The sequence below is a fragment of the Lagopus muta genome, chromosome 10, assembly GCF_023343835.1.
Source record: "Lagopus muta isolate bLagMut1 chromosome 10, bLagMut1 primary, whole genome shotgun sequence".
Classification (NCBI taxonomy): domain Eukaryota; kingdom Metazoa; phylum Chordata; class Aves; order Galliformes; family Phasianidae; genus Lagopus; species Lagopus muta.
In genome coordinates, this window is record NC_064442.1 from 14,325,511 (window position 1) to 14,339,105 (window position 13,595).

General features: G+C 37.0%; 1 protein-coding gene across 13 annotated transcripts in view; it reads left to right on the plus strand.

The window, feature by feature from the left end:
- Window positions 1-13,595, plus strand: part of TJP1 (tight junction protein 1) — a 159,650-nt gene that overhangs the window by 116,894 nt on the left and 29,161 nt on the right. For all 13 annotated transcript variants that reach the window (XM_048956397.1, XM_048956401.1, XM_048956402.1 and 10 more), the window contains 6 exons: window positions 2,754-2,878; window positions 3,090-3,192; window positions 6,667-6,946; window positions 7,512-7,615; window positions 8,380-8,548; window positions 8,922-9,066. In XM_048956397.1, the coding sequence (XP_048812354.1) occupies window positions 2,754-2,878; window positions 3,090-3,192; window positions 6,667-6,946; window positions 7,512-7,615; window positions 8,380-8,548; window positions 8,922-9,066 (926 nt within the window). The remainder of the gene's footprint in view (window positions 1-2,753; window positions 2,879-3,089; window positions 3,193-6,666; window positions 6,947-7,511; window positions 7,616-8,379; window positions 8,549-8,921; window positions 9,067-13,595) is intronic.

Below are 13,595 nucleotides of genomic sequence, written 5' to 3' on the forward strand. Positions count from 1 at the left end.
TTGTGGTGTTATTAATTTTATTTTTGGTATGCCTGCAAAGGTCTTTTACCTTTTAGTTCATTTGGTCAGTATTTGCCCTGGAACTGAAGGTAGACAAATGGAAGGTAGGCAATGGAAAAACCTGGTTGAGAATATAACTTTGGTAAGTCCCCTTGGAAGAGGCAGAGAAATACAGAGATGTCAGCACAGTGGTGAGCAGATCTTTGGTGCCTTTTTGCCTGTGCCCAAAGAAAGCCTCTGCAATGTGGCTGCTTCTTCAATTCAATTAACTGCTGTTAAACTTTTTTAAATAAAAACTTTATTTGCCAGCTTTGAAAACAGAAGGAAAATTCAAGTGGCTTAAGCAATATGTATGTGTGTGTGAGCAAAGTTATGTAGAATGTTCTTGACTTTGTTTTTTCATGTTCTAAGAGCCATTTTTGTTCTGTTGGTATTTCCAGCCCTGACAGATTTCTGTTTTAAACCTGTACTGTTCTCTGGTATAACTCCATTGCTGCTGTCGGTATTGGAGTTGTTTTCCTTTAACTCTTCTTGTGCTCTGTAAGGGTAGACAAAACGTAAACACGAAAATCAATTTCAGTAGTAACCAAAGGCATTTCAGAAGTGTTATATACCTTGAAAGCATACACGTTTTTTTGGGGTGGTTTTTTTTTTTTTTTTTTTTTTTTTTTTTTTTTTTTTTTTTTAGGGGGTTGTTTTGGTTGGTAATGGGCCTTTAAGAAGGGGTTATGATGCTGGATAGTCTTTGGAGGATGAGACTTAGAAAGGAGAAGGGAGTGTTTTATGGAGGAAGCTCTTGCTGAAGAATGAGCCTTTTCTCACCTCCTCTTGCAGGGTTTTTTCTATTACCTTTGCTTTCAAGAGGTGTCATTACAAATTAGGGACAGAGTGCTCTTAATCCCAGTGGTTGCAGTATACGTGTGTCAGTTCAGGTGCTTTGCCACAGTTCAGACATGAGATGTTTAATTTTAAACTACTCTTGATCCATCTGTTTCAGATATCTTACAGAGCCTATAACAGCATAAAGGAGATCTGACTACATGGCACTTAGTGAATTCCAGCACTACTGTCAAAAGATGTACTACAAACCTCGTTGGGGGAGAAAAAGCAGCTTGAACTTAAAAACCAATTTTTTTTTCCTTCCATTTCTTTACTACACTTGTAACTTTGTGGGCTGTTATATGGCTCTTAAGAGACTGAGCCAGGCTCAGATTCAGTTAAAGCTTTCCAGTAGCTGCAGTTTCTTTTACTGAGAGATCTATATTTTTATATTCTTAACTGTGATTCTGAGGAAGGACCGTGCACTTCATGTTTGAAGTGGGATTTTTTTCATCCTTGGAATTGAAGTATTGAAGTATTAGATGAGTTTCTTAACCCAGTAAAATAGAAATCATGTGTGTACACTCCTTTCTGCTTCTCCCATGCAGCCTTATTGTGGGAGCGGAGCAGCACAGCCCTTCCTTGTGTTGCTGTTATGTCATCTGATGGGAGTTTGTGAAGTGTTACAAGTAAATAAAAGGCAGCTTAAGCAAGATGCACGTTTGTATCTTATAACCCATAGTGATCATCCAGTTATTTCCCTCCACAAATTTGGAGATTTTTCTTTAAGAACTAGGTTCAGTTTTACAGCTCTGAGTGCAGTTCAGTTTGTCGCTCTAGGTTGATGTTAGGCAGTGGGATAAAATGAGAAGCAGTAGGCAAAAGGTTATGGGAAGCTTTATTTATTTGAGCTCATACATTTTCAAAAAAAATTCAGTTTTTGTTTTGTGCTTTCCAATGTGGGTTGTTTCTTAAGCCTTCATTTTCATATTGTCAGGCAGCTTTTCTCAGAGTGGTACTCCTTTTTTTGACTACTTCCAGCATATGAGACTGCACTGTTTCAGGCTTGATGAGAAGGACATTGTAACAGTGAAGCATGAAACTTGTCCTTTTGCTTTTGTTGATTTGGTTTGCGGATCTCCTCTAACAAAAACAGAATGATAAGTGACAGGATAGGCTTACAGTGAGTTTCTGTGTTCCTGAATTCAAGTGATGATTGTATTTCTTTTCATGAGTGGAGAAATATTTTTTTTTTTTGTATGTGTCTTTGTGGTTTAAGGAAAGGTAGACCTTCATTTCAATGAAGTTTGATATAAATGTCTGCATCTCTCTTCTGCCTCCCTCTTCCCACCCAAGTACAGTGCAAACTGTTCTATATCTTATGGTATTGGAAAACTGGAAGAAGGAACAGTAGCATGAGGAAGGGGAGAAATGTTTCCTTTGCAAATGTTACTGTTTTGGAAGGTTCTTTGTTGCGTGTTTTTATAGGCTGTTATATATATTTGCTTTGAGAACTATTTAAAATTGAAATAAAAACCTGACCTGCAGTTCTGGTCCTAAGTGATCATTATGAGCCTTTATCCTGCCCTCCTGCATGGCACAGGGTTTCACGTAGCGATTCTTGAATCTCAGCCATGACTTCTGGTTGATGTGGCTGGAATGTGTTTGAAAAGATGTTCAGCCTTCCTTGAAGGAAGTTAAGTATGTGTAAAAAGAAAGCAGTAAGGTATGCCCCTACACAATTATTAAATAACCTTATTTTAAAAGTGTATTTTTTACTCTAATTTTTTAATAGCTTTCTTTGTGGCTTGCATAGCATTGCATGGTTTGTTAATCCTTTTTCCAAAAAGCTGTATTTCTCTCCATGTTTTACGCAGTAAATTGTTACCATATGAGTAACATTAAGTAAAATTGGTTCTCTTGTTGCGTTACAGGCCCCTGGATTTGGATTTGGTATTGCAATATCTGGAGGAAGAGATAATCCTCACTTTCAGAGTGGTGAGACCTCAATAGTTATTTCTGATGTGCTGAAAGGAGGCCCAGCAGAAGGACTGCTACAGTAAGTGCCGAAATACAGCTGCATTCTCATTTGGGGCATTTGTGTTTTTGGTGGTTGCTTAACGTCCTAATTGTTTGGCTCTCAAGATATCAATAACTCTTTATATAGTAGGTCTATACTATGTGTTATTTGTTCAGGGAAGCTCAGCCCTTGTTATTTTTTCCTTAATCAAGTATTTAAAATCCACATTTTCATATTTTTTTTCTTTCAGAGAAAATGACCGTGTTGCGATGGTTAATGGAGTTTCAATGGATAATGTTGAGCATGCATTTGCTGTTCAGCAGCTGAGGAAAAGTGGGAAGAATGCCAAAATTGTAAGTGAATGTCCACAGACTTAAGGATGCTTAAATTCAGAAGTTACAGAGCAGAATTGAAATGGCATAATTTCTGCTGATATACCTACAGATACATACATGATGCGGAGTACTTGCATAATACCTACCTGAAAGATGCTTCAGGTTTAAGGGATGATAATGACATGGTTATCACATGAGTCACCCAAAATGTTCTCTCTTAAAGTATGAACAATCATTTGGTTTGCTAACCAAACAATCGTGTTTGGTTAGCATGGCAACAAATAGTAAAGATTCTTTTTCTTCGTAGTAAAGTTGTCCTCAGGTTGCCAGAAGTTCAATTCTTGGCTTTGTTTAATATTTCTTTTCATTACCAAGTGCTCTTTTATCAAGTCTTTCACTGGCACTGTATGCTAAAGATCCTTACCTACTACTCATGCACAAATGTAGTTCTTAGTCTCAGCAAATGCCGTGCCAAAGTAAAGTATAATTACCTTAATTCCTATAATTTTGTAGGCTTATTCAAAGTGCCTGGCTGGCTTTTGAACTTAGCAAAACAGAACAGATGATCACTAGAGGGTAGTAAACTGTTTTTCTCTAGAAGTTTGAGTACTTTTTTTTACATTATGGAAAAAGTAGAAATCATGTTTGACTTCTTAATTTAGGAAAATGGGCTTTAGGGGCTTGTAGAAAAACTTCAGTGCTGGCAGATTTCAAGTACTCTAGTGTGCTTTAGCAAGATTGCACAAAATTGTGCCATGTCTTACACTCGTGGGTTTAGCAATTATTTAAAGCTTAGAAAAAAATAACGTTATCGTGAGCTGTGCAGGCTTTGGAACCTAAATATGTGTTGTAGTGTTCAGTATTTGTATGTTGCTTGATCATAGACATAAGTGTTTTCTATACCTATCTGGAGAAAATCAATGACAGAACTTCTGTGTATATCTTTATTTGGTACATGGTAGGGAATGAAATCCTGGAGACAGTCGGGTTTTATTCTGGAAACTGCCATCTGTGTTAGTGCAAACTGACTTTGAACTTTTATCAGGAATGTTCCCTTGTTTCTGTGGCCTACATAAACAACTTTAATATTGGCAGGCTTCAAAGGTAAAGAGAGTTACAGTCAGTAACACGCTTGAGTATACAATAGATTACATGTTAGTAAAAAAGTTTTTAGCAGTGCCAGTGACTGACTGGTGGGTTTAAGGAAAGAGGGGGTATTAAAATATGCAATGCTATGGCAACAGAATCGTGCTGCAAAGGCTGTCACAGAATCACAGAATGGCCCGGGTTGGAAGGGACCTCAAGGATCATGAATCTCCAACCCCCCCTGCCACATGCAGGGCCAACAACCTCCCCATTTAATATTAGACCAGGCTGTCCAGGGCCCCATCCAACCTGGCCTTGAACACCTCCAGGGATGGGGCATCCACAGCCTCTCTGGGCAGCCTGTTCCAGCACCTCACCACTCTCCTAGTAAAGAACTTCCCTCTGACATCCAACCTGAATCTTCCCTCCCTCAACTTAAAACCATTTCCCTTTGTCCTGCTGTTATCTACCCTTTCAAAGAGTTGATTCCCCTCATTTGTAGGCTCCTGTCATTACTACCCTTTTTCCTCCTAATGTAGAGGAAAATAACTAATATATGACTACATCAACTGTTTTTCTTGTTTCATTGTTTGGTGTTCTTTTTTTTTTTTAAAAGGGAAGAGTTTCTAGTAATCTGTATTGATGTTTCTCCTCTGTTAGCTGGATAGAATTTTATGACAAGAATGCAGGAGCTCAGAGCATTCACAAGCATTTTCTTTTGAATTTAACTTCTGTTGTTTAGTACACTGTTTGCATTAAGCAGCATGGAATCTGTTACACCTGAAAGGCAAATCCTGTAAATCAGTTTTGGAGCTGGGCTTCTTACTTGGCTCTAAAATCACTTGCTCTCCAAGAAAGGAATTCTTGAGCTGTGATTTTTCTTCAGTTTTTTTAATCCTGGAATAAGATGTATAGACCAGAGTTTTAAGGGTTTATTTACACCAAACTAGGTCTGTGTGATCCTGGATACAAAACAGTGAAAGGTCTTACTTGGAGTTCGTTGGTAATCATCTTCCATCATGGGCTCACTGCTTCTATTTTTCCAGACTGTAACAGGTTCTCAAGAGACCTTGTTAGAGAGTTTGTTCTAAGGCTTATGTCTCCGTAGTGATAATCTTGCCTCGTGCCCATTTCTTTGCATCAGTGTTCTTCAGTAGACTTAGCTGGTAATGTTCTTCTGTAGATTTAGGCTGTATGTGTAGCATCATAGAATATCCTGAATTGGAAGGAACCCACAGGGATTATAGTGTCCAACTCCTTGCTCCACGTAGGACTACACAGACGTGAAGCCCTATGTTTGAAAGCAGTGTCTGAGCTCTTTGAACTTTGGCAGCTTGCTGCTGTGACCACTGCCCTGGGCGGCCTGTTTCTGGGCCTGTCACACTATGGTGAAGAACTCTTTCTGTTGTATACTCTGTGATCATCTCCTGATGCATCTCCATGCCATTGAGAGCCAACTTTCCAAGCTCATCTATCTTGTAGCCATTACTGGGCTTTGTACATTAACTAACAGACCTCACCTTCACAGAATAGTCTGGATCTGTAGCTAGTAATGGCAGGATGGGATGTCTGGAAAATGTCTGTTTTGTAACTGTTACATAGATCTGTTCTGGTAAAGGTTGACTAGACATCCTATGCTTCATTTATATGCCAGGTGTCATGATTATCACTTTGATTCTTCAGGTCTTGTGTAACTTTCCTCTTGTGTAAAGGATTCCCTTTGTCATGAACTTGCAATGATCCAACAGTGATCAAGGAATGAGTGATCAAAAGGGATTTTCACCAGTCTCACTGGGTTAGCAGTCAACATACAAAATATTCCTTCCCTGGTAGATCCTCAAATAGTTTTCAAGAAGTTTATTTTAATAAACAGAAATTTATGTATAAAGGTTTCCAATAACGTACTGGAAGTGTTTTCTCTACCCTCATCTAGCTTGTCCATTACAATAGGGAAACTATTTGTGTAAGTGATGAGTTGAAATGGAGATGGATGAAAGCTAAAAGCAGTAGTTGGTTTTGGCCTTTTTGGGAAGGAGCTTGCATCATGTATTTAATTGCTGTTGTGAAAGAGAAACTAATTTAATTTTAGCGTTAATTTCATTTTGACATCAAAGCTATGGGTAAAGAATCATTAACAATTCCTTAGTTAGTATTCTCTAAATTTAATGAAGTAGAGGCCTGTTGAATCTGTTCCATAGCTGCTGATTATCACTTGAGGAAAACTCACAGCCCATCTTTATTGCTAAAAGGTTTTCTGTTCCTAGAAGCTCAACAGAAACCCACTGGTAAAGATAAAACCACGCACACTTAAAACAAACAAGAACAGCTTGTGTATCAATACAACTAAGTGGTACATGAGATGTGGTTAAAATACAGCCAAAGCTATTAGCTATTGGTTTGTTGTAGACTATCCGAAGAATGAAGAAAATTCAGATTCCAGTAGCTCGACAGGAACCTGAGCCAGTGTCTGAAAATGAGGACGATAGCTATGATGAAGAGATACGGGATCCAAGGTCCAGCCGTGGTGCTTCCAGTGCCAACAGAAGGCATGAGAAGAGCTGGGTACGAGACCGAAGTGCAAGCAGAGAAAGAAGCTTATCACCAAGATCTGACAGAAGATCAGTTACTTCCAGTCAGCCTGCAAAACCTACCAAAGTAACGTTGGTGAAATCAAGGAAGAATGAAGGTAACATGCACAGAATTCTAAAAATAGGCAAAGGTCCTAGCAATAAAGGCCAACTACATCAATCAGTGTTGTGGTAAAGGCTTTGTGAACTTTATGAAGGGAGTTGTTTCAGTTCATTGCCAGTTTTACAAGTAGCTAGTTGAAGAACTGAAAACTGCTGTTGTGTTTCCAGTGGTATTTTTCATGTTCCAATGTATATGAGCTTAACCATTTATACGTCTGACATGTGATAGTGGCTACATACTTTATATATATTTCAGCTAAGTCTTCCTTGTTCCTCCTCTTTGAAAGAAGGAAAAATTTTTGGTAGTATATATACTGAGCTACTAAAAACCAGAAGTGAGTACAGACACAGCTGGAAGAGGAGTTCTGTAACAGTAAATACATGGAGAAATTCCACTGTAGGCTTTCACATAGTATGTTCACTCTTCTGTTTGTGTTTTTAGTTTAACTCTTACTCTTTACAGCGCTGTAAATCTTGAGATCTTTGGACTTCCCTTTTTTTTTTTTAAACTACAATCATCATTTTTTCTTTCTTTTTTTTTAATTTTCTTTTGTTCTGAAGAATATGGTCTACGGTTGGCAAGCCACATATTTGTGAAAGAAATATCACAGGATAGCCTTGCAGCAAGAGATGGCAATATTCAGGAAGGAGATGTTGTTCTGAAGGTACAGTAAATTGTGGTGGTGGTTGTCCAAAGGAAAAAATCTTTGATGTAATCTTTTGTAGAACCAAATTTCTCTTTATGTTCTAATTATTGTTAGTAACGTGAGTAAATAACTTATTTTAAGGATTTTAAGGATCAATAAATCTAACTCTCCTACTTACAAAAAAAAAAAAGTCATAAAGCTTGTTTTTTTGTTGAGTATTATTCCACAGGACTGACTTGGTCAAACAATGCTTATGTAACAAAAGAACCTCACTTCAAATGCATGATTAAAAATAAAGTGCTTGGAGTGGTATGAGATTCTGGACCTAAATGCATACTTACACCATATAGTGCCGTGCAGTTGAGCAACACTGAACCTCACCTTCAGGTTAAATGTGATTTTTATTACGAAGGAAAAAAAAAGTTGAGATACACAGCAACTTTTATCTAAGAATAAATAAATAAAATTGTTAGTAATATTCTTGCAACAAATGGCGCAGAAGAACATGCTATTCCTTACTCTGCTGTTAGATCAAAAAAGCATTTTCTGGGGGAAGAAAGCTTATAATTAGTGAGTGGTAGAGGTTTTGTATTTGAAAGAAAGTTTGTTTTTTTGTTATTCTATTTTGGATAAAACCTATTGCTGTAGTATTCTGAGTAAACTGTGGCAATTTGAAAAATCTCTGGATGTTTCAAAATATTATCAGACAGAAATACACAGCATTTTCTGGAGGTTCACTGTTTTTCAGTAAGCTTCTATTTGCATTCTTCTTACTGTTCCAGATCAATGGCACAGTGACAGAAAATATGTCCTTAGCAGATGCAAAAACACTAATAGAAAGGTCCAAAGGCAAGTTGAAGATGGTGGTTCAACGAGATGAACGAGCTACGCTGTTGAATGTCCCTGATCTTTCTGACAGTATTCATTCTGCTAATGCTTCGGAAAGAGATGGTGAGTATAAACTTAATTTCCAAAGGCGAGGAATTCCCTGTGTTACGAAGATATGAAATGCTTCAGTGGGGTGAGAGGAGGGTGGGAAGGCTGCTAGTAGGATTGTCATGCGGGTAAATTCCTTTGAATGTGATTTGAAATCTGTACCTTCAAAAAATATATGGAGAGAAAATTACAACTCCTTTTCTTGCAATTATTTTTGCAGGAATATCGTTTTTAGTTGTTTTTGAAATAATAGATTTATAACATCTTCATTAAAAAAAAGAAACAAAAAAAAAAAACCAACCTCTGCAAAAGCTTGTTTCCATTTGAGCAGGTCATGCCACCATTTTAATTACAGTCATTTCATAGAGAAACAACTTTTATTTAACAGACATCTCAGAAATTCAGTCGCTGGCATCAGATCATTCCAACCGATCACATGACAGGCCCCGCCGCAGTCGTTCACGATCTCCTGACCAGAGGTCAGAGCCTTCAGACCATTCCAGACATTCTCCACAGCAGCCCAGCAACGGCAGGTGATGGCAGCATTGTATTTTTAAATCAACTATTTAAAGTGACATTTAAGCTGTAGGAGTGCTTGGGTTTGTACATCAACTGGTGTGATGCACAATTATGGTAGCAGTAATGTGGACTTCTTTCTCTTGAGGTGTAACTGATTGTGATCCAAATTTTGTGAGGCTTTGGGGAAATGGTACCTTAAACTTCTCTTTTGCCCCTTTCTTATAAAAAAAAAAAAAAAAATACACACACACACACACACACACACACACATTCTGGAACATGATTATTGTAAATGGTCTTTCAAGTTTAAAATGATTGAAGAATATGCAAGTATGTTTTACTTCACAAAAAAATGAGCTGCAGCAATCTTAATAGAGCCGACTAGCAGCACAGTTCTAATTGGTTGTCCATCTGGTTAAATTGGAAATCTGCGTTGTTTTGTTTAATTTTCTTTGCTACCTTCCTTTAGAAGTTACTAAATCTTTCTAAGTAAGTTTAATTCCTGCAAAATAAGGAGGCTTTTTTCAGCAGATGTAATTTGGGAATATAGTTTTAAAAACTTGAGTTGGTATTGGGGCATTCAAATGGTAACTCTGAAGTCAGTCAGTCTAATTTTCTATGAACTCAGAGATGAGTGATCTACTGTATGTTTTAGAATATTTTCTTCTGCCTTTTTTTCTGAAATGTTACTATTGACAACAAATCTGTCTTTTTTTTTTAATTTGTGCTGCATTGTTTTGGAAATTGGTACTCTAATTAGCAATAGGAAGTTTAAAAAAAAAAAAAGAAAAATAAAAAGAAAAATAGGATTTTAAACAAATTTGTTGTTTATGGTGTGAGGACTTCAGCATTAGTGCTTCCAGCTGACAGAACAAAAACTGTTACAAGTTTCAAATTCAGAGCTGCTAGCTGTTTGATAAAACTAAGATAGACCAATTGCTTATTAACTTTTTTTTTTTTTTTTTTTTTTTTGCCATAGGGGGAGTGCTTCAAGACCTTTAGTGTCTTCTAGGGCTTAATAAATCTGCAAGATGGCTCTTGCATGCATGCATACCTATTTGTATACATTGTTGAGAGAGACCACAAGGCAGGAAGGTCTGTTTTCAAGTAAGAGCTCTGTGCAATTGAAAAAAGCTTAACAGCAGGATTCCAGACTCAGGGATGCCATGATTCTTCGTTTGTTTTAGAAGTGCATACTTCATAGCTCAGTAAAATATCCATGAGAGCTAAAACAGCTGGAATGCAAGGAGGGCTAGCTCAATAGTTATCACCTATCTTCTTGTTGCAAAGTTCATTTTAGCTGTGACCTAACAGTTCAAATGAAGTACAAATACAAATTTCTGCTTATTCTAGAGTTATTATTCTAGAGTGGCTTAGCTGCTGTTAGTAATTAGTAGAATCCCATTATTTAGAAGAATGCAAGTTCAGCCATACGTTTTTCTATCTTGTGCTAGATGGATTGAATTCCTGCTTCCATAGGCAAGAACAACACAATGAATGTAGAGTCCCTTGTCCTTTTGTGATAATTTTCTCCCTATGGTGTCCCAGAAAAAAATGCAAGTGAGCTCTTACTTTGTTTTCCTTTCTTTATGTTTAAATAAATAAATCTACCCACTCAAATATTCTTTTAGTGAGAGATTATAGCTCCACGACCTTGGTTTTGTTGAAGGCACTGTGGGAAATTTGTATCCTCTTTGTCATATGATACTTGGCTGTCTGAGAATGTCATGAAGGGAAACGTGTTGCTGTTTGTTATTGAGATGTTCAGATTTGGAAACTATTTTTCTGAGTCCTTCGAAGGAAGGGAAGATTGGATTAAGGCATAAAATCAACATTTAGGAATATTCTGTTGAATAGTTCCTTTATGTCAACAGAATTGATTTTGTGGTTTTGTAGTTTTGACTTCCTCCTGGATGTACTGTTGGAGTAGGAGACACCTTAACATTTTTGGATTATAAAGGCTCCTGTAAGAGATGAAACTTGTATTTCTCAACATGCTTTTCTAATGCAATGTGAAGATGGCTGACAGATGGAGGAAAAAATCCATCAAAACTGAACTATGACTTATTCTTGTGTTAGGGCTTTTCTCCTCTGTTACAGTGGCTGATGTGAATGGTCACTTCCTCCTTACTGACTGTGCTGTCCAAGAATTAAATCCTTCCTTAGAAGGAACTTCAAAGTTAACTGTGAATGCTTCTGTTATCTGCTTTATGAACAGGAGCTACCTCAGCATGGATTGGCTTCCTGTTGGACATACCCCTTTTGAGATCAGAAAATCTGTTGGGCCCTGAACCACATAAAGAACATGCTAAAAGCAGCCGCTTCTTGCAGTATTTATTTGTGCAAGTTCAGATTTGCTGCTGGTAGCACTGTATTTGCAACAGTGCTTCATTGTTAAAAATATGGTGGAAAAATTAGAGGGAGAAAGCTTGAGAATAAGCTGAGGAAGGAAAGGTGGAAAAAAAAATCAAAATCAAGAAGGATGTTAAAATGTATTGAACATAATTAGCCTTTATTTAGAAATTGTGCTGTTATGCCAAGTGTTTGTGTGTTGATGAGGAGAGAAATTCTGTAGGAATCCTCTCAGTCCTTTCACACGGGCTTAACTGCAGACTGACACTTTTTTAAGTGCATTAGACCACTGACATGTGCCAGTACATTTGTTTCAGTATTGCTTCAGTGCCTGGTTTGATCTTGACTGTAGTCCATATTTCAGTATTTTTTACAGCAGTTTTCCTGTATGTAGAAATTTTATAACGATTGCTACTTGTACATGGTGTTAAATATCATTTGTAGTTTTCTTTAGTCCAGAGGAAGCTCAGAGATGTCGTGGGGTTTTTTGTTTGTTTTAAAGTGATGGAACATGGACCAGTTGTACTTTACTTTTTCCACTTACAGAGAATTGCAAATTATCCATTGTCAAGTTTTGAAAAGGATTCAGAAAATGGTGCATTCTGATGTAAAGCAATTGGGTTCGTGGTAATCCAGTCAAAGCTCAGGTCTTTACAGATTTAGCAGCATTATCGCATGTAAGAACCATCAAACTCAGAACTGGCTTTTAATAAGTGTAATGGTTTCCAAACTTGACAGAAGCATGGAGAGATGTCTGCTTGTGGATGAGCAACTAGGTCTAGATTAGTTTCAGTAGTAGCTTTAGGTTGACTTTTACTAGTTGTTCCATGTTGAAGGGGCTTAAACAAACACCAGCAACAACGGAAACTATAAATACAGACAAATGTTTGTAGCTGTGGAGACTTGGAGAACTTTTAATCAGCTGATAAGGAATTAGGTACTGAGTAAAATATAAGGTAGGATTATCTCCTGGCTTTGAGGAGGAGCTCTGAGTTTTAACAACGAAGTATAGTTTTAGAAGACAGATTTAACTTTGAAGAACTATTTAGGTAAAATGTATCTTATACATAGAACTTCAGGGGACGTGGGGTAACTCTGTAGAGTACATTAAGAACTGTGCTCCCTAGGCTGGAGAGTACTTTGGGGAAGTACCATATATATTCTATTCCATATATTCTTTCTTACCTGTCTAGTCTTACTGTTGCAGATTACAGGTTGTTGAACTAGTGAAGGTTTTGGTGAGATCTGTGCTAAGCAGTGGCATTTATAGCAGGGATAAGAGCTGCATTAAAACTAGTGGTTTCGGACTATGTGAAGATGAAAAGTAAAATAACCTTTGTTTTTGTCTAGTAACTCCAGCATTTTTTTTCACTTATTGTCAAAGAAAAACAGAATTATTATTTTGAAAATAATTTTGTTTCTATTTAGTGTTAGGAGATGCAAAGAAATGGGTAGGAAAGGTTCATGGCAAAATCAACTCATTAGTGCCCAAAAAAATCTTAAATCTGGGGGAAGGGAATTAGTTGTAGCTTACTGTCTGTATAAGACACTTATGCATTTAAATGTATGTCAGTGTCTGGTTTCAATGACCCAGGCTGTAGGAAAAAAATACTGCTTTTCGTATCAACGAAGATAGGAAAGAGAAAGTAGAAAAATCAGTGTTTGTTTCATTTTGCTAGACCTGATGGTCGAACCAAAATTATTTTGACATCATTTTTATCAACTCTGAAAGTGCCAGAAGAATTTCTAAGAAAAAAGCCCACTGTACCTGTGTTCACCAAATATTTATAAGCTTGTTGATTATAGTGGAGAGATGTTTATGTCTTTCCAGATCATTGTAATGATTACAAGTTTGGTGATTGTTTTCTATTTTATTTTAGTTGACTTCAGGCAGAATTGTGGAAGTCTGGCAGAAGAAAGTTGAGAAGGGTCTTAGTATGTCTGAAGCTGAGATTTGTTTCTGATGTTTCAAACTTCATGTTCCTTCATGAAAGCATGTTCTGCTTGTCTTTAGATAGTTACTGTTTCTTTTATCGTTTCATCCAAACCTTGAGATGAACTGTTTATTTTTGTTTTCCTCAGTCCTACTTAACTCTTGAGGTAGTGGTTCTGGTTAAATAGCCTTTCTCTGTGTAATAGATTTATTTATTTTTAATACGTTTGTACTTAATGAAAACTGAGACTCATTATT